Source organism: Poecilia formosa, unplaced genomic scaffold (genome assembly GCF_000485575.1).
Source record: "Poecilia formosa unplaced genomic scaffold, Poecilia_formosa-5.1.2 Scaffold146, whole genome shotgun sequence".
Taxonomy (NCBI): domain Eukaryota; kingdom Metazoa; phylum Chordata; class Actinopteri; order Cyprinodontiformes; family Poeciliidae; genus Poecilia; species Poecilia formosa.
In genome coordinates, this window is record NW_006800085.1 from 994,597 (window position 1) to 1,016,814 (window position 22,218).

The 22,218-nt window shown below is 38.0% G+C and overlaps 1 protein-coding gene across 3 annotated transcripts in view; it reads left to right on the plus strand.

Moving 5' to 3' along the window:
* Positions 1–22,218, plus strand: part of palm2akap2 (PALM2 and AKAP2 fusion) — a 74,332-nt gene that overhangs the window by 41,323 nt on the left and 10,791 nt on the right. For all 3 annotated transcript variants that reach the window (XM_016677040.1, XM_016677039.1, XM_007563286.2), the window contains exon 9: positions 3,947–4,026. In XM_016677040.1, the coding sequence (XP_016532526.1) occupies positions 3,947–4,026 (80 nt within the window). The remainder of the gene's footprint in view (positions 1–3,946; positions 4,027–22,218) is intronic.

Consider the following 22,218-nt stretch of genomic DNA (forward strand, 5'->3'; position numbering starts at 1 on the left):
GACACAACATTAATACTTCTCCACAGTTATTTATCGACTTGTTTACTGACCCTGATCTTCTGCTAAAGAACCTAACTTCCCCACCTGCTCTGGCTGCTAACTCTGGTGAAAACCACAACAATTCCAGCCTTAAGTGGTCTTATGAATATGTTTTTTGTAGGTGATTCTGTCCACAAATCACACACTGAGCTCCCACTATGGGATTGCATTTTACTCTTCAAAACGAAAAAATATGCTTTAATTTGACCGGCTACAGCAAATGCCAGTAAATCCAGCAAGGTATTGGATTAGATACTGAACAGGTATGCTAGAATCTGGCGTCCTATGTTGAAAAAGAATGTAAATACCCTCTATATTTTATTTACTGATGCATTTATTTACCACATGTTTGTAGGTACAGAGAATAGTTCAAATTATGGTATTAGAAATATTCTGCAATGCCTTTTTAGTCACTGTTTGAGCGCACAATTAAGATCTTTATATTTCCACTCAACCCACTGCTTTGCCGTGTGTGATCTCACCATTAACCACACATAACTCTTCCCCCGTTTGTTTGCAACTGTTGTTTCAAAACTCTTGCGATATGAGATATTTTATTTACACCAAGCAAACCGAATGGCTCTCAAGGCTGAGGACAATGAGAATAACAATCCTTCTTTGCTCACCTGGGTTGGATAAAACATGCCTCATCCTACTTTGGTTTTATCGCTGAGAAAAGTATCCAGAAGTGTGCATGCTGGAAAGAATTTGTTTTTTTAAATTATTTTCTTGTTTTCCCAGTATTGAACAAGGTAGTGGATAAAAAACTTCATTAGAAAACATTTTCACAGTTTGGGACTGTAGGAAGACCAATGCAGCTTCCCCGATTTGGTTTCTGCTTGTTGGGATGTAAAGTGAGGACAAACGCATTGGAAACTCAGTTTACCAGCCCCACTGCCAAGCCTGCAGTACTCCTGTGAATCTGTAGGAGTCTCCCTTTTCCTGTCTCTCTACCCTCACGGTTGTTTGGACTGTTGAAACAAAAATTAAGGAGCCATTTTCTATTGTTCACACCTCTCTCTGTACTTCCCTATCACTCTGTCACGTCCTCTATTCCACTCTCTCTCTCTCTGCTCTGACATCTGTAACCTCTCTCTCTATCCTCTGTCAATAAAGCTGAGTTTCTCCAGTGAACCCCCTGCTGTCTCCTGCTTGTTGTTCTTTCCATCTGTCTCTAACATTCACTTTTTTTCTTTGGCTGCTGACAAGAGATCACAAGCTGTCCTTACTGCACCCAGCTATCATAATGTCCACTGCCACTAACAAAGCACGCATATTTTGTTAGGGTTCAGATTTTACATAACATAATTTTTTTGGCATTATGCTCAGAACATTTGAACAGCATGTTTTTTTTTGTTGTTGTTTTTTTTTTGTCACATTGATAGAGGGAACAAAATATCTGAATTAATTACACAAAAACATTCAATCCTGTTGGTATGACCTTGTTTTAAGTCTAACTCAAGTTAACTCACGGTCAAAATCAAACAGACAGGCTTAAATAGCTACCCCCACTTATATAGTATTTACTAGAGGTGTGTGATATGTAAACAGGGCGTATTTTGTTATTGATAAGATACCAGGTAAATACTGGGCCAGTATCACCAATACTGATACGGACAGGTTTTATTATTTAAGTTTGACATATCATCATTTTTTCTTTTAATTATTTCTGTTAAAACCTAGAACAGAATTTGTGCAAAGTTGGTAAGTGCCTACCAAACACCATGATAGACAGAAAGAATAGAAAAACAAAACAAACTTGTGTGCATTTTTCCTAAATAAACAAAGTGCAGAAATGTTTAGTTTGGGAGCAAATCAAAACAAGATTCTTTCAGGTGGGGCTGAGAAACTGAAGTGCAAAAATTAAATAAATTTCAAGAGGAAATATCAAACTAAAGTATATTATCGATCCAGTAACGCTATTGGTGATATTTTGGATCGATCCACCCACCTCTTAAGAGTTAAAAGTGCCAACTTTGCATGATTTTGTAAATTATGATAATTAAATGCAAAATTGGCATTTTTAATGGACTTTCAATGCAACTTTTAAAGCAACTTTGCATTAAAGTGTAATTATTTACTGAATGACACTTCATGACAACAGTCATAGACATTCATAAAGACTTGTTCATGTTCATGACAGGTGTTATGTCATGTTTATGACAGTGTCATGTGGGGCTGTAGTGATACAATAACCTCACAATATGATACAATACACGATATTCTGCTCACGATACGATATATATTGCGATATTCAGCAAACGATACAATTCAATACACTTTTGCGATTTTCTGAAAGATTTTAGAGGGACAGAGTGATTTTGGTAACATTTTGTGACTGTTATAGAGTTGGATTGAATTAATTTAACTGAAAACTGATTAAAAGCACCAACTACACAATACCTGGCTCTGGTTGGACATGGACACAGACTTAAAGTCGACAGCTGGACAAAATGAATCAAAGAAGTGGTGAGAAAACATGTTTCTTTTAATTGAAACAGTACAAACTGTAGCTTACATGCATTTGTAAAGTAAATAAAGTGCACCAAGCACCCTGCTCTGAATAGTCTGATACCTTTTTAACCTTGACACTTAACATCTGAAGGAATCACTCTAAGCCTGATGACCTAATCACTCTCCTGGTAAAGCAAGCAGTGAGTGAGCAAGGTGACAGTTGGATGTTACGATACTTGCGGATGAATATAGATTTTTTTCTAGGAAAGAAAATATCGATATCGCAAAATCGATATTATTACACAGCCCTAGTGTCATGTCAGTATTATGCACACCCCTTCAAATAAAGTGTTACCCATAGTTTTAAATGGATAAAGTAGGCTAACATTAAGTTTCTATAATGACTTTCCTATAGCCCTCACCTTCTCCAACTTAAACTAACGCTTTGAATTCTGCCAAGAAAAGTGATCAAATATCCAGTCAGAATTATTCCAGATGAAATCTTTGAAAGCCCCAAATCAATGTGACATACTGCATGTAGTCTCAAAAGGCATACATCACAGAGTATGTAAATGAAGCAGAAATACCCTGACTGCACTATAATTTCTCAATCCTGGCAGGTTTAACTTTAGCAGGGTGGAAGGTTTATGTTGTTGCAAGTATAAGTGACAGGACACAGGATGCAGAATAAAAATAGATGTTCTCTTTCAGTATCACTCTCAGTATTTGTGAAAGATTCCTTTAATACCACTGCACATATCCTGTGGGAACACATAATATGCAGGCTACACAAAATTAGTTTACGTCCATCCAGCAGAAACTGTTAAACTAGTACGGCAAGTGGCGAAAGAAGTTGGATTCTCAGAATGAAAAGATGAATATTACCAAGAATGATCCATTAGAATTAAAATCTGCATAAAATCACAAAAGTGTTCATCTTTTAAACATTTCTATGTGCATGATGAGAAAAAATGATTTTTGTTGCATTTTCCTATTTAGTGTTACAGTCATTATAGCTTCCCGTCCTCTACCAGTCTTTTACACCCGGAGACTGAAAGTCTTACCCATTTCTACACAGAAAAATCTCAGTCAGGTTGGATGAAGAAGAATCTGTGAGTAGGAGTCATCAAGTTTTGCCACAGATTTCCAAGGAGATTTTCACATAGGCCACCCAGACATAAATGCTTTGATCTAAACCTTTCATTGCAAATATTTCTGGTTGTTTAGGGTTGTTGTCTTGGTGGAAGGTGATTTGGTATTCTGGACTCTATTCACTACTTAAGGGTTTACATGCTAACACATCTGACATATTCTCTGTGTAGTGAGGACATTTATGCCTTTGTGGTTAAATCAGAAGGAACTGCTTGTAACACAATCAAAATTCTCAAACGTGGTCATATATAACAAGTAAAACTACGAAAACACAAACAATAACTCAAATTTCACTCTGCAGGCTACAACCAAGAGGCCACCATAAAGACAGCAAATGGCTTTGAAGCTCCTTTTCCAAGGATAGACCACCAAACTGCCATGGTGAGTAATGAATGTTTACCAATTCAGATTCAACTCTTTTATGGTTTATGTGAGCCCTGAAACATTTTTTTTTTTACATTATATGTTTAAAATTTTGTCACAAACTTTGGTTTCACACCAACTCTAAAGACAGAAAAAAAACAACTGTCTGTCACAATCTGGGGCTCAAAGCAAAAATATTTTCCAGATTAAAGTTTAGCAAAGACATGAAAGACAAGACAACCACAGTGCTGTGACAATGACAAGACTGCAAGTTCTTTGCAGCTAGAAAAATGTGTGACACGACGAGTTTTCAGCTTCTCCTGCTGATAGCTGACTGAATACAGAACATGTTGGAGAAAGAAAAGTAGTTATTTTTACCTTTTCATATATTTCAGTGTATAGCGAAAGTTGCACATGTAAGATGAAATCTATTTGTAGAGTGAATGAACTCTGTGCGCTTCTTTTGTGTTGGAAAAACTGTGTTGATCAAGACACTTCACACATGGAAGACAAAAGAGAAAAAAAAATCTAGTCGGCTGCTTCTCTTTTAAAGATCAAATGTCAAAAATTAATAAATAAACTGCATTCAATGGTCTTTGAAAAGCAGAGTGTTCCATCTTTGGACACAGAGGATGTATTAGTGGAAAGGTCATGGTGAAGCTGCAGCCTTTGGAACAAAAATATGCAGCCATCCCAACTGCATCTTTTATCAGGTAAAGCTTTGTCTGTTTTAGAAAGACAAAGACAAACTACATACTCCACATAGCACTGCAGTTTCACTTTGTAGTAAAAGAGACCAAAAGCAAAACAAGTTGGCCTGCAGACCAGACTGTTCTCCTAAACAAAAGAGCTGGGGCAGTCGGACATAATAATAACCATAATAAAAAAAAAAAAAAAAAAACTCAATCTGTACCACTTGCATATTCTATATTAAAATTTTGTTGGGATAAGACAGACCATCACAGGGTAACACATAATCGTGAAGTGCAGATGCTCTTCATTCATTGAGACTGTTAATAAATGACTCTAAATGAACCATGAAATGTTTTTGTTTTTTTCCAAGAAGAAAGGGAAAACATTTAATTCTCATAAATTGGTAAACTGGTAGAGATTCATAAGGAGACTGGAGGTTGCAGTTGCTGGACACAAATGCACGCCACACTTTCCAGATATTCATTTGTAAATAAAATTATACCATGTCTCATTTCTTTCTATTAGACAATTATTAGCAGATTTGTATTGTAAAATAAAGTAAAAAAATAAAAAAATAACGAAGTTGACCAAAGCTTGAGGAAAAACTTGAAAGAAAACTTAAGGAAACTAATTAAGGAAGTCTACTTGAAAGCGACATAGCTAGAGATAAGGAATAATTTGTTTGGTTTGGGTCTCTTGCAAACGCAACCTAAGCGCATTTGCAAGAAGAAGAGAGGGAGGTGAAGCTGGACAGGGTGAGGGGGAAGCTGGCAGGGCTGCAGTCAGATTGCTTAGCGGCTGAATAAATGAATGAATGAAAGGCAGGACGGTGGTAACTTGATCCACGCGGGTCGGCCTCATTGTGTTCGGCTCGCGCTCTGAAAGAAAAAAAAACGGGACAGAAAACACTCCTGGGACCTCGCGAGCCTTTCATTATTCATCACGCGTGCCTCGGAGAAAAAAAAAGAGAAGAAGAGAAAGCCTGGAGAGGAAAAATAACGGAGGAGAAGGGGGAGGAGAGAACGGCCGGTTGGAAAAGCTGGCGTATGAGAGGAGCTCAGTGCCATCCCAGTTGAGGCAGCAGCCGTTACCGTTACAACTGCTGCTGGGACCGCACGAGGAGGATCGGTTCCGCTGCCTCCCCGCTTCGTTTGGCCGGTCGTCGGGTGCTAAGGCAAAGGAGTAGCTCTGTCGTACGCCGGTCAGTTAAGTATTTGTTCTTTCTTTAAGAGGAAAAAAAACTAATCCCGGTTATTATCCCTTAATTAGTCGGCAGCAGGGAAGCAAAAGAAATCAGCGCTGTTTCATCATCAGCAGTCATCACACAGGTAAAATAAATTAACAACAAAACTATACTGACATGAGTCAGAAGTAGCTTTGAAATATTACTCTGAGACATTTTAAGTGCCCGGCCGTACAGCGAAAGTGTAACATTAGCTTAAGTGAAAGGTGTAGGCCCGTGTGGGGGTCATTGTGTGTGTGGATAGCAAAAACAATCAGTTTGATTAGCTTTAAAGTGTGCAGGACACATAATACTGCAGAAAGAGAGACGACCAAAGGAGGTCAGTGGACCAGACTGTTTGCTGCAGCAGTCTCCCTGTCCTCCTCTGCATCACTTTAACCTACATATTGGAATGACCTTAACCTGCTTTTCATCCCCCACAGACTAACACGGTGGAAAGATAGCAACAGCATTGTTAGGGCTGCTTCTTGTGCTATTTCTCACAAAAATACTATGCTTTATTTTTCTACACTATTGGTTTTGATCTAATATTGTGGATTAAACTACACTTTTACACTGTTAGCCACGTACATTCATTTATACAGCAGTTCAGCCTCTACAGGCTATCCATTGCTTTTTCTTGCTCTAAATTGCTGTGTAGAAACACAGCAATTTTAAGATTTGGGCCAGTTTGGGCATATGTCTTGCCAAAAGATACTTTGACATTTGGTGTGGAGAAGACAGGATTGAATCGCTAACCATTCACTTGGCAGACTTCTGTGTTCCTCAGTCAGACTATAAATCTCTGTGGTTATGGTTGCTGTACAGACAGCTTTAGCTCTGTCCACTGTCAAAAAATATCATAACACTCATATGTAGCCATTTTGAAAAGATGAGGGTAAAAGTAAGTGGCAGTTCAGGCATGAATTATGTCATGCCTCCAACACATACACACACACACACACACACACGCACACACACACACACACACACACACACACACAAAGTGTGGCTGTGCAAGGACAAGTGAGTATATGATGGATGGATGGTTTGAAAAGTGCTTAAATTTCTGCTACAGCATTTCGATAGAAAAAGTAGGACTGCACCGATTGTAGTATTCTGGCCGGTCAGAGATCTTAAAAAAAAAAAAAAACTGGCCTGCCGATTCTGATTTTTTCTTGTCAGAAAAATAGCTAAATATAGAAAGTCGCTAGCATAGAGTAATGCAGTACTGCTCCTCCCCCACTTCTTACTGCACATTGCTGGTCACCTGGTTAAAAGAAGTGTGATACTCTTTTATGCAGAAAAGGCAAGATGAGCTGTTTTGAAATATCTCAGGTCAAATTAGCTTTTTCTCTTAACTGTTGGCAAGTTGCTTAAATAAACTACTTTTGATTATGTATATCAGTTGTCCTTGCTCTTTGTGTTATTTCATCAAGATGCCACTCTGAGTAGTGAGCCATATTGCCTGTATCAAAAACTGACCCTGAATTATGTCTACAAGTGGTTGAAGATGATACCAAAGATGTGAAAATGTGGTTAGTATGCAGAAAAAAAGGACAAAATCTGACTTTGTTTGCAACTGATTTTTTTAGTTTCATGTTGAACTTCTTATATTCTTTTTTTTTTTTTTTTGCTGTTGCCAAGCAATTTGCAGGTCTTTCATTAGAGACTTTGAGACTGCTCGTCGTGATCACTGAAGGGTTGTGTTATCTTGCTGATGATGGGTGTGAGTGTTATCAATTCCAATGCATGTTTGATGATTTTAAGTATGCTTGTTTTAATGTCCAGAGAAACCCATCCTCTGGCTGTTTTAAATAAGAACATGCAGTCTTGCTGTTTCAGCTCCCAGCTTGAAGAGTTTGACCTTGTCTCATTGCCTTTAGTCTTGCTGATTAGTTTTACTTGACTGATTGATTGATTTTACAGTGGAGTTAATGACATTTTACCAGAGGGCAGCAGACCCGTTTATTGACACAGGAATGACGGACGTTTCAGTGGTTTGTCTTGGTGAATATTCTCACAGTCTGACTTGCATTTGAAAGGCTTTCTTATTTTTGACAGCTTATGTTTGTTTTTCATGCTGAAGTGTACATTGCAAAGCCTTGCAAACACAGCCATCTGCTGAAAAGAAGCAGGGAAAAGCAATCAGGAAAAAGAACTTTTGAAACACAACACCTTACAAAACTCTCATCCACCCTTGAACTTTTTCAGATTTAGTTAGAGCCACAAACCTCTATGTATTTTAATGGTATTTTATATAATGAACTTTCACTGGTAAAAATGTATCTTTGAATCTTACTGAGTTTTTTTTGTTTAATTACTTATTTAATAAGTAATTAAACTTACTTCTAAATATGTATATGTTGAGATGATTAATAAATAAATGATCTAGAAAAAAAAACAATTCTATGTAAATGACAAAAGCCTAACCACACCACTGGTTTTAACTTTTGCACTACCAGTTTTTGATATGCTTACATTTAAAACTGTACTCGTCTCCCACTTTATCTGTCGCTTCAAAGTCACAAATCTCTCATTTGTCCTTAATAAATGTTGGGACAGGATGGGTTGGGAAGGACCAGACCCATCATTTGAATCCGGGAAGGATGACAGATTTGTGGGCTGGGTTTGGAAGAGCCTTTGTCGCATTGCTGTTACTTAATAGAATTTCAAATGCAACTTTCAAAAGATTCAGCCCCTGAATTTTGACCCAGCAATTGTATTGCCACTTCTTTGCTCAAATTAAGTCAAATTTCCATTTTAACACTTCAAAACGCTATGATTTATTCTAAACCATTCGTTTTAAGCTTTGGGTGTATGTTTAGATTCATTTTTCTTCTGGAAGTTGAATCTCCGTCTTAGACCGAAGTCTTTTGTAACATTCAACAGCTCTGACCACACTATCTATTTCCACATGTTGGCTGTGTCCCCTAGACAGCTTGTGGCATTGGAAATAAGACTTGGCTTTCCACTGTTCCATAAAGGCCAGATTTGTTGAGTGCACTTAAAGTTGTCCTATGAATAGCCGAGTTGTGGATTTCTACTTCAGAATAGCCATGAACCTCTGTACAGCTTCTTTGGTTGGTACTCTTATTTCCCTTTTTGGCTTTTCAAGTGGACGACCAGGTCTGCATAGGTTTGTGGTTTTCCACTTGATAGCTCTGAGGGGATTGAATATAAATGGATGACATAATTTTTATAGCGTTTTGTAAAAGATTGTGGAAAGCATAAATGTTTTTTTTTTTTTTACTGTTTTGGTTATAACAAAAAAATCTTATAAAATACACTAAAGGTCAATACTTTTGCGAGGCAATGTAGATGCAGTAGAACTTTATCCTTAATGAAACGCACCAATTAATCAATGGCGTCTTGTCAGATTTGTTCTATAATGTTCAAAATTTATGAGCCACAAAGGTTGTGTTAGTGGTGGATAAATATTTTTTTTGGTCCTGACTCCATTTAAAGTAGCTCTCAATCTGCCTTTGTTGTTTTGTGTGGTCATCATTTGAAATCGGTTGCTGATTGTGGAAATATTGAAGCCAATCGGCAAGCTGCCAATTCAGGCAGCATGCCTGCCAATACCTCTGCTTGGTTCTGTGACAGAAAAGATCACAGCCGACTCTAGCGTCTGTCCAGAGGGACCTTCGGCATGCTTCTTTTCCCACTGGGACGGTCGGTATCTGTTAGAGTAGGATCCAGATTATTTTTTTGTGCAGTGCCTGTCTGAGGAAATCACATTTTCCACCTCTGCCCGTTTTGGCAAAGCAGAGTTTGTGAGAACACTGGCAGGACCAATAAAGTTATCACTGATGTCTTCTTCCTTCAGACCTCACCCTCTTCCCAGAAAGCCGACCCCGCACACTGAAACACATAATCACAGTTTATATAACAGCTCTGTGATGCTGGTGAAGTTTGCCGAGGTAGAAATAGGAACAAGGCATTGTGGAGATAGAAAAAAAAAACGGATAAGAGAAGATAGCAGAGGAAGCAGACTAATTATACACTAGTTTGTGTCATGGCATATTTACTGTCACCTCTTTGTTCATGAGTTACATGCATCAGCTGATAGTGAGTGGATAACTTGGAAAAGAACGTCAAATATGTATCTTGGGTGTTCATCATGAAGAAGAAGTCATGTGAACGTCCCTCTGGCCAGCTCTCAGACTGAGCAATAAAAATAATTTTCCCACTTTTTAAACAACGTTTTCTTATGCTTGTGCAGCTTTATGTAGGTCTCTAGGCTGTGAATGACACTTTGTGACTATTTTTGTTAGCCCTCTGGGAATATATGACAAAGTGACACAGTGGAGCCTATGTGTGATTGTGGTTTCTCTTTGCTCATACCACTTGCAGAACCCTTTTAAAACACATAAAAATACATTTTGTGCCTGTAGAACAACACTTTACAAGGCTGGAGCTTCAAGGGACATTGCACATTTTCTCTTGATCAGTGGTTCCCAAACATTTTGCCTCCCAACTGTGACCATGAGAATAATAAGTTTATGATGCATTCAAAACTTTAACATATGGACTCTAGAAGACTAACTGCCCCACAGCATCACAGGTACTCCACCATACGTAACAGTGCACATGGGGAACCTTTTCATAAATCTATCCATAGTTTGCCACTCGACCCACCTGGAGTGTTTTGACCTAAACAAAATCTCATCTGATCAAAGGATTCCAGTTGCAATCCAAGTAACATTTAGCAAATTCCAAACGTTTACTTTTGGGATAAGAACCGGTTGACATGTAAATAGAATCTAATAGTTCTCATAAAGACTTGATGCCCCGAGTTGTCGCTCTTTACTGCAATTTGAAAATATATTTAAGAGTTGTAGTTTTTAAAAACACAACCCATGTGTTTGGTAGATAAAATTTCAAATTTGTCCGGCTTATTTGTACAAGCAAAGTGTGACCAAATATCTATGTTGCTTTAGTTATTTACTAGCATTTAAAAGGTCTTTAAAGTCTTAAATTTGACTTGTGACCTGTAGATACCTTGTTAATATATTGTAGGGGTGGGAATCTTTAGGCACTTTGCCAATAGATTTGATTACAATTTAAAAGTCTTAAGATGGGATTATAAATCAATTAATGACCTAACATTGACCTCTGACCCCATTCAACATGCCTCCATACAGATTTTTCACTTCACCTGTAACAAAAACTGAGTCCTTCTTAGCAATTTGGGGTTTCCCTGCTAGACATGCATGACTCCAAACACAACAGGCTAGCAACTGCATAGTTATGGTGACATAGGATACCGTGGGAATAGGGAATAGGGCTGTTGCGATCACATCACTTTGTTTTACTCTGGTTGCAGTGGGTGCAGTTTAGCATTTCAGGGAAATATATTCAAGGTAGAATTTTCTATCCAAAGACCGCTTCGTTAGAGAAAAGGCCTGACTCTCAGCAGCTCTTGATGGTCGGACATCCTTCACTGTAATAATATGAATGAACTTTTTAACAACTTTTCTGAGTTAGGGGGTATTTTTGCTAGTTTCATAGGTTCCGGGTTAACAGTGTTGTTTTTTACTTACATTTTTGGGTCATGTCTTCTTGTTTCAGAATATTTGCTTTCAGTTTCACACATCCTGCATATTTTGTCCAAGTGATTTTCTCTTTGATTTTCTCTTTGACTGTCACCTGGACAGTCTCCCCATAGACTGTCCAGGTGACAGACTTACTGCACTTCAGAGTTCCGGCTTGTGCAATCGAATAATCAAAGCTTATAAGGATAAAATGCAGCTCTATATAAGCATCAAAAAGCAGATTTTTTTTTCTCCCACCACTTAGCGATTCAGATTTTGTCACAATTTAAACATTTTTAAAAGGCTCTGCTTTAATGCTTCTTTTCTAAGCTAAATAATATACTTTTTTAGAGCATCCATATTAGAAATGCGTTATGCCCACCATGATTATATTTGTGTCCCAGACAGGAAGAGAATTTGAAAGATTCAGGAAACACAACAATGCGACTCGGCCATATAATGGCTTCAGTTACACAACCTCCATTGCCCACTATTGTCCACAACATCCACCGATTATTGTTGTACTATGCAGCACAAACCATTCATTGAACACAAAGCAGTGCACAAAATACCTGCTAACACAAACACTGTTTACACAAACACACTGAGACACACAGATGATAAGAATGAAGAGCAAAAAACGAAGGAAACTGGTTCAGCATTTGGAGAAAAAAAATTGCACTTCTGCCACTCTCAGCGACATTGAAATGAAAGTAAAAAGAGTTTTATCTTTTGCTCTGGGAATCCAGGAAAGTGTTGACTTCCAGGGTCAAAGTTGCTTCCTCCAATTTCGGTTGTCATCTAGTTTCATTTTTAGACCTAAACAACAGAAGAATGTTCATATGGTTAGAAACCTTGAGAAAAATTCCTTGTGTGGTGAAAAATGATTTAAAGGGAAGTTTAACACAAACCACTTTCTTGTATCTGTGAAAATTCACTTGACACTTGTGATGATGTGAATAGCTGTATTAGATGTCAGTTTTGGGTAAATACAGTTAGATGAAAAACACATCTTTCATAAGCTATTACCGCTTTTATTTGGAAGATACTGCGCCATGACAGAAAAAAAGGAGAGAATTGAGCTGTTGTCTAAAGAACTCCACACAATGTAATATAAGTACTAAAACAGTGTTACGCCAGGTGAGATACAGATTAACATTTCATGGTTGGTTGGTTGTTTTTAATTTGGAATATCATTTTCAAGGTGAACTAATGCCAAACCCTTCTATCTTAGAGCTTGCTCATGAGAAAGGGGGGCCTACTTTTCTGAATGAAACTGTAACCTCGAAGCCTTATTGTGTAATAAAACCTCAAGGATGTTTTTGCATTTCAGCTGTTGCTACTATCGATATCATCCCAAATTTCCTTATTGTTGCGTCAGATTGACTCTTTTCTCCCATTGCCAGTTTAATAAAAGTCTGTCTGGCTCATTCTTCCTCAAGTTGCCTTATATGGACTCTTAGTCAGAACCAGTCCAGATTGGTATTTTATAATGTGCAGCGCAGTTAGATTTTGGAAGAAGTCATGGAGGAGTCATGAAGCTGTAGCAAATGGTCTTCGCTGTAGATGTTGTGACTTTTAATAAGCCTGGAGGGCAAATACTGAACAGCAGACTTTTTGCAGCTTATTGCGAGATCCCAACCTACACTAGACTGTTTTAGCATGAATGTTATTTTCTCTTAGGTTGTTGACATCAAAAGGGGGAAAAAAAGCCAGAAATAGATGAGTGCTAGTTAGCTAATATTAGCCACTAAACACTTGAAAGGTTATAATTATTCTCTATAGATATACAACATTTAAGTACAGAGAAACTAATTGTATATCCAATCATATATATTCACATTCAACAATGTAAATATTTTGTTTTGAGTTTTTTTTATAGAAAAATTAATCTTTCCTTTGTTAGAAAAAATAAAAATAATTAAGACAGTCTCATTCAAATAATTGGCAAACACTGCTAATCTCAAGCCCAGACTTGTTTATCGTGGGCTGTTTTAGTCCAGTGTGAAGCCTCTTTTCTTTGTCTAAATACTTGAGGCTAATGAGCTAGTTTCCAGAAATAGTCCACTGATGAGCTCGGTGCTCCTCTCAGGGTCACACACTGCAGGGCAGGTTAATGCTATAAGCTAGTGCGAACATTCACAGTGAGAAGATTCACTCTGTCCTGACAACACACAAACATGTTAACATGCTTTGTGTCATGGTTTGGAATTAACACCTTGCAGCACCATGGAGATGCAGAACTTTTTTATTGTAGACACAAACACCTTGAAAACTTTGGTCTTTTTGAAACATTTGTTTATTTTACAGCTCTAATCACTTCAGTCTTTATTTTTGATCTGAACTTGATTTTTTTTTGTATGACAGTGCTTATGCAAGTTTTAAAGTAGGCCTAAATCTAAAACTAACAAAATTTACTGAAGCTTTACTTAAAATCCGCAAGTGCACTCATGTGTTCGCCTCTCCCAAAAAATTACGTCATGTTCATTTGAAAAAAAGAAAGCTGCTAAATGGTCTGTTAGCATTTAGCCTCTCTGTGTGGTCTACGCACTCTGTGTCCTGAGGAGAAAACACCACAGCATTTTGATTCATACTGGGAGAGGATTAGAGCTATATTTTTGTGGCCTTTTCTCCTCATTCATACATATAGCCACATAAAGGCCCCAAATCACAATTCAACCATTCTTCACTGCCAGTTTCTCCCTTTGTGTTTGTTCAAACTTCCCAACCTTCAGGTTTTCATTCAGTCATGAGTTTAAAGTAAAAAAAAAAAAGCCTTCTTGGCAGCTCTGTTACCTCTTCCTCCCTTTTATGGCTAAGCATTTAAAACAGTTCAGCAATGAATGAAGGAGAACAAATCACTGCAATGCATTGTTGGTGTCACGTTGTGTGTTTGTGATGTGACAATTTGATATGAAACAAAGCAATCTGCTCAGCGGACTGCAGGGTGAATTGAACTGTCGAATAGTGAATTGAAATGTTGAATAACCGAGAAAATATCAGGAAGGCGCGTTTACAGTTCCTACATTAAGAAGTTTCCTTCTTAATGTAGGAAATGATATCCTCAGTGACAGACATTTACTGATTGAGTGGCTGCTGGAAGGTTCAGCTGAGAAAAAATAACAACAACCTTAACCTTAAACTTACAAGTTTATTTACAAAAAAAAAAAAATCTTCCAAACAGCACGGATCAACATTTATTCATCTCATTGCTCATAGTATTGGGTTTATAACAATAATAAAAAGTAAGACATTGTGCAAAAAGTTTTGAGGTTCTTTCAGACACAGTTTTTGCAAACCTGAGTCATGCTTCCATTTTGTTGTGAAAGAGGTGCCTCATCCTTAACCTCAAATGAGTCATATGTTTGCTCTATTGGCAATAGGTGGAGTGTTTGGGTTTTTGCACATTCGCTGTGTTACACACACTGATCCTGTGTTGAATTAGCCGGGGCGTTCACTCTCGGGAAGCTTGGTGACTGTAGTGGTAACGTTCTTTTCTGGTGTATTATCTGTGTCCCTGTAATGTGATGGACTTGGAAAAGTGATTCAAGCCTCCCACACTGACGGACAGCAACGTTTGTTTCTTTAAGTTTATTGCTTACTTCCTTCCATCATGAACAACCAAAACTATTGCTCTTTAGGGAGCACACTGGTCACACTGAAGTGTTTCTCAATGTACTGAGTGTATCTGTAGTAACACATATTCTTATTATTAATATGGAATTGGCTCAGTTGAACATAATTTGTCATAAACAACCTTTACGGTTTGGGTTTGTTTTAGTTCATGTGTGTAGAATATTTTTTTAAATACTTGATGTCTTTATGACGTCTCTATTTGTACAACTCCTTAAATTGTGGCAACAAACATTTAGTTTTTCATTTGCGATTATTTTGTCAAATCTGCTGTATTTTAACTTGAATACAGTTGATTGCTTTAGATCTTTCTTTTTTTTTTTTCTTTTTTTTTTACAAGAAACCATACTGTAGTTCTCATTGGTCCAAAACCTAACCTAAGAAAATGGTTTCAAATGTTTTACCTCTTTAGTAATCACATTATCCAGTTGGCCATGAGATTCTCATAATATAATAACTTTGAGTAAATATGCCACAGTTTCACAGCTTCATGTAATTATCACAAAAAAATATGTTGTTTTAAATCTTATTGCATTATTTAGGCTAAAATGGCATAATAGTTAAGATATTCAGTTTTTATTAGCTATTTCTTATTATACAAGCTTTAGTCCCTGTTGCTTAAAATCAGAATCAGAGGTTTAATGTTCTTATAACAATGATTTAAGAAGTTTACTTTAACTATTTAGAAAATTAAAAGACTAAATTCTACTTAAATTAGAAGTAGAGAGATAAATTTAAAGTCTATTTCAGCCAAAGCAGTAGTTGGAAAATATTTACACCAGATGTACACAGAGTTGGAAAAGTAAAGCAAAATATGGAGTTAATATTTGTTGAATTTAGTTGAAATCTTTAACTGGCCTGCACTCTGTTGTTTAACATGACATTCTTAATGACCGACTCTCTTTTAGTTTTTACATCATGATTTTCCAAACAGCCAGTTTTCTTTCTTATAAACAACAACCATGTGTGATACTAATGAGCTGAAACAGTTAAGACTGTGGCACTACTCCATACAGCCGGATGAAATTTCCTCTGACATTTTATTAAAGGACATTAAACAATAAGAACTATATGATAACGGGTTACATTATTATTATTTTTTAAATCTGATATACCTTGTGACATACAACTGGCCAGTGTTTACATTTGACACAGCTGGATGGTAGAAGCAGAAACAAATGACTGTGTTATTAGTTCAGATAGATCAGGTCAATCTGTACTCTAACACTGTTTACTGAACTCTATGAGTATACATTATCTGACACACAGACGCACAGCGAACCACTCAGTGGACAGCCAGCCCAAATAAATAGTGTTTTTATTACAAAGCGGGGGCTATTATTATAAAAACATAATTGCACACCAAAGCAATGCCATAACCTTTAGTCTAAGGAGAAAATAATACAGCACTACTTCTCTGTCACCCTCGGATCATGTTTATCCCAGTTTGCCCAGTACATCTGTTGGGAGCGTTAATCGGTCTGCCTGTCTTGCGTTTAAAGACCTTGCACACAACTCACCGCACTCTCTGGCTACAGACCTTCCTCCTGAAGGGCTCTCGTCTGTGAGCATGTCGGTGTGCATGGCCGTGTGTGTGGGGAGGCGCTGCTGTGGAGTGCAGCATTAGTATTCTGTCTGGAGAATGGCACTGAAGCTCCTGCGGGGCCCTTTGTTGCTGCTCCGGGAAGGGGTCTGTGGGGGTCGGAGATGTGTGAGAGTGGTGGCGTGAGACGTTTGGAAAGGGACACAAATAGCTTGCTATGGGTCCAGACATGTTGCACTTTCTTTTTCAGCGCTCAAACCTGAAGGGACCTTCATATGATTTCAGTCTTCTTCTTGTTTTATGCTCTGTGGCAACGGGTAGGTGAGAATTGCCTTTATTAATATTCATTAGCCCTGCAATTTGACGTTACTGTGCCAGGTTGAAGGGCTGAGTAACCGCATGAAGACACACATTCAGCAGCTTTTATAATGTACTAGTTCTGCTTAGAAACAGCTTGTATTTTAGCTGTTCCTGCCATTTTGTTTGGCTAACAGATGTTGTTTCAGAGTCACTAATAGCAATCAGTCATCAGAGGCAAGTTGTTCCATTTTTTATAACTTCTGCTGCCTGAAGTGAACGTCTGTTTGTTTATTGTGCTATAGGCTCGGATTTGTGTTTTATTTCCTGTGTTGATTGCTGTTTCCACAGATACAACTGTGCACAATGTCCTGATTTCCTGTTGAAATGACCTGTGAGTTGTGATAGGCTTTTATCCAGGATGTTACATCTAGTCTCACTTTTAGGTTAAAAACTATGTACTCCTCATCTTTTACTGAAAATATCTTATCATGTAGTTAGACTGTTTCGTAAATAAATTTCTACTATAGTATCAGGATGTTGAACAAGGCTTCTCCATAAGTGGAAGGGAATGCTTTTGGGAAGATGGTATAACCTGGAAGGACTTACTCTTGAGATAAACACTGTCAGTTCCTGTAAAGTATAGATAAATTATGTTCTGAAGTTCAAACATAAATATAAAACACTGATTCCTGCTCTGAAAAGGCCCCTTAACTGTCCACCAAACTCTTCAATTTATTTTTCTATTTAACTGAACATGACTTATCATGCACAGCCTCTTTACTATCTGAACATTTTATGCTGCATTAAACAAGTGTCTCCAAATATATATCGTGCTTAAGATTGTAGTCCAAACTGTTTTTTATGATGTGCATATTTTGAAGTGTTGCTACCACAAAGATTAATTTGTGATATAGAATGGAGTCTAACATAAAAAGCACAGACTTCAAGTCTTGCCTCAGTTAAGGTTGGTGTTTATGATTAGACCTTAAGAAAGAGATTGGACACAAATGGTATTCATGGTGTCCAAGGTTACAACCATTGTTGACCCAGAAAAAAAAACAACATTCCTTTATCCCCAAGACTTTTAGGAAAATATTCATCTGGCTGACAGGACAAAAGTAGAACTTTGGCGTGAAACAAACACAGCATTTCAGAACTAAAGCATTATGCTGCCAGTTAAATATGGTGGTGGTGGTGTTGCTTTGGTTCTCGACAACAAAATGTCCTGCCACCATCTAGAGTCCAAACACCCTCAGGCCCATGTTTTATGTACTAAAGTTTACATTTGTACATAAAACATGTACAAATGTACATGTCAACACAATATAAATGTATATTTTATCCGTAGCACAGAAGGCTGCCTGGAGTTCAATAATGTGTAAACCATTGTTTCCTAAACACTACAATATGCTCTTACAGTTTATTATTTCATTATTTACCTTTTGGATCAATCACAGCCCACTTCCTGTGCTTAAGATTGCTCTGGGCGATACAGTTTATGGGTTTCATAAAGCTGACCCAGATGCGAGTCATTACACACACACACAAAAGCACGTAAATAAACTATCCTCCTCCTGACCTTGTCTGTTTTTCTGCTATTAGCTTCCAGTTTGTTCGTCGCCTGGACTCCCTGTAATTAGCTAATCTCTTTATAGATCACTAGCACTGACATGCGGTGATGACCACCTTGCAGGAAAATCAGCCTGGACGTGAGTTCCCCGGTGCACAAGGGGCCATAATTGGGTTAGTGCCCCAGTTTTGTGTGACTGATTAGGTTTCATTATATTTCCTTTAGCTTAAGACCACAGCTTGTGCATTATCATTTCAAAATAATACGTGTTTTGCTCATGTTTACTTTCATTATGTTTCTTTTATGGGGCTGAGACTAGTTCCATTGGTTAGGCACCACTTGTTTTATTCTGATGACATGTAAAATTGTTAACGGGGCCCATAAATGCTGTTGTTGAGGCCTCTGTTTCACTCACATTAGAATGGTCCCCTGACTTATGGACCACCCTGCTGCTTTCCACACACTCTTCTGATTTCCATCAGTTTGGGATCAAAATTAGTATACCCATTAAACTGAAAGTCTAATTGCAACTGTTTAGTGGTCTGGGCTGATGAAAGACAAGTCCACCAAGAAAATACCTCATGCTTTGAAGTACGTTTCATTTCAAAATAGTTACGTTTGGAGGTTAGTTTAAACAGAATGACTAGAAAGAACAATAATCAGCAAAAAACTAAATGGTCTGCTTCAGTTTCCTCAAACTGTTTACTGGAATAAATGTAGTAAATCAGCCCAGAACCACATCTTCACCTTCTCACTAGGTATTGCCATACATCCTGACCTGTGTTGCTTGTTTGCAGCAGCCTGTAATGGCTCTTGTAAATTTGAGGAAAGTGTTTCCAGCTCCTTTACGTCTTGCCGTGGTGTTTGTGAGCGGAGAAAGTGAACCATGACTCAGGTCAGCTCTGGTTTCACAGATCCTATGTCCCATCGTGTATCTGATCACACAAAACACCCACAGACACACAGCTTTAGGATTTTGACGTTCTTTCTGGCAGAAAGTTCACAAGATTTAAAGTACCTTGTAAAGTACTTTTAAACCACTACACCAGTATTTGATCTAGAAACCAGAAGCTTTATATTTTATTGAGTTTTTATGTTACAGACCAACATAGACATTGGATTTCCATCTGGCCGGTCCATCTGATCAGATAGGAACTAGATTATATATTTATTATATAATTATTTATTGTGTTTAACACTTATGTATGCCTTTCTCTGACATGAACATAACTCTCTCGGTGGGCTATGACCCCCTTGAAAAATGCTGGGGATGCCCCTTAAATATGTCACGTATTTATTCATAATAAAAAAAAATTAAAACATTTTATTTTTCTTCTGCTTTACAACTACGCACTAAAACTCCAGTTAAATACATAATAATGTTACAAAATGTGGACATTTGCGTTTATAATATTTTCCCATACTGCTGAACTAATTTACAGTAGGATTTGGACTTTATGCTCATATAATCTCAAAACTCTTAGATAAGTATTTATTTGCCCGTAATTTGTCTTTTAATAAAACACTTTGAAGCTTGGAGGCTTCACGTTAGAGTATGGCAGCAGGTTTCATTGTTTTCATTAAATTGTGACTGCAGCCACTAAGTCTGTCTAACCCTCACAAGATACTGAGTCACAAGTTTTATGCAGATGATGACAGAAAAAAATGCCAGCACCCCAATCAGTCATCGTCTCTTCATCATAGCAGCCCCACCTGCTTCTTTCTGCTTTTTCCCCCAATTCTGATAGAAGCTGGAGGGCTAAAGGGAACCTGGGTGTGTGTGAAGAGGAAGCGCAGTTTGGATGCTTTTTCAGGCCTGGGTGTGTGCGTGCATGTGTGTGTGTGTGTGTGTGTGTGTGTGTATGTAAGGCCTTGCACAGTTGGTAGCTTTGTGCATGTGGGCATCTGGAGAAACACGCACGCTTACGGGCGTATGCACACATTTAGCCCATGACATCACGACTCTCCACGCAGCCGACAGGAATGCCGCTCAGAAAGGAGAGGCTTTGTGGAGGAGAGGAAAGAGACGGGAGGGGAGGAAAAGGAGGGGAAGAAGGAGAGGAAAAGGCTTGGCCGCGGAAAAGTCCAGAGCTCCCGCAATCTGGAACAGGACGGATCAGGGCTGGACCCAAGTGGACAGAACCGAATAGGAAAACGGATAACGATTACGAGAAGAAGACACACTAATGGTAGAAATGATTGTTCTGCTGTAACATGGATCCAAAGCTGACTTTGTTGAAATAGATTAATCTGTTTGTGTTTTTGAGAGCAACAGGTGAGGATTAATCTTTTATTTATTTATTTATTTTTTGGCACTATTTTGACAATATTTATTGAAGAGGACTAATGTGCAATACATGCAATCTACAGTATTTTGATCTTGATGCTAAAATGTCACTGAACTTAAATATTGTATGAAAAAACTGATTCTAGGTAATACTCATTGATGTCATGAATACGCACAGGATAGTTGTGTTTGCTCAGAGTTCACAGTCCAGGCTGCTTGAATCTGAGAAGGGGAGGCCAAACCTGCAGACAGGTCCAGTTACTCCACAGGATTGTATTTATCCAAGAAACAGAGCCAGGAACCAACTGTACTTGCTTGACACAGGAGTGATTATTCTGAAGTCAGAGTTTTGAAATCCAAATCGTCAGATTTAAGCTAATATAGAAGACTGTTTGTGGTATCTAAAGTTAAGGTTGTATCTTATTGAAGTGAAAGTTTTATAGAGAAACCCACAATCCCTGCTTATGTGACTTTTATTTCTGGTCAGGGTGGATTTGGATGTCTTCTCTAAGTATGCAGCTTAGCGCGTATGTTTTGACATTGTGTTTATGTGTCTGTGTGTTTGCCGGAGTTTTTTGTGCATGACGGCCAGAGTGTAAGCATTTCCAGATGTTCTGAATGGAGACAACTTGTAGAGTTAGAGCTCAGCAGGCTCAGAAACATCCACGATTGACTAACAGTGCTTGGTATGTGTTTTCACATAATTCACCCAGTTCCACCCTTTTTTATACCAATGAAAGTCCTCCCTGATAACAGCTCTGCAGAGGATCGGTTTTACTTTTACTTGCACTTACTTTCTTTTGTACCCATCCTCACACTCAGAAATGCGCCTTGTTAACTTTCCTTGGACAAGAAGGGTTAACATTGTCCTTCATTACAAGAATTAAAGTCTGCGCCTTGAGGACAGCAAGCTATGCTTGGAATGTGTGTTCACCTCAGTGTGAAGCAAAAACCATACCAACACACACCTCATGTATAAGTACACACACTGATGTGGATGCACCGCTGTGCAGTCACATCCACCCTTTTTTCAGTCTTGCATTTGAAGCAGAATTGTGTTGCATAGGAGACATTCCTGTACTTTAGTTCTGTTTTCCTGAGGCAGTAAAAGGATATCCTCCCCCTCTGTTCTGTCTGCTGGACACACACTCCTACACTTGCACAAACACACACATTCCTGCGTGGACACACATGCATGTGTCGCATATACGGTGAGCTCGATGGGAGTGTGAAATTAGAGACTACATCTGGTCCTCATATGATCAATGACATAATTAACAGTGAAAAATTATTTGACTTGTTTAAAGGCAAAACTGAGAGACTTGAAGACAAAGAAACTGGGAATAGTAAAAAAAAAATCATGTATTCCTAGTTTTCAGCTTTAATCTGACAGCTGTTTCTCTAAAATGTTGGTAAAAGCTTATT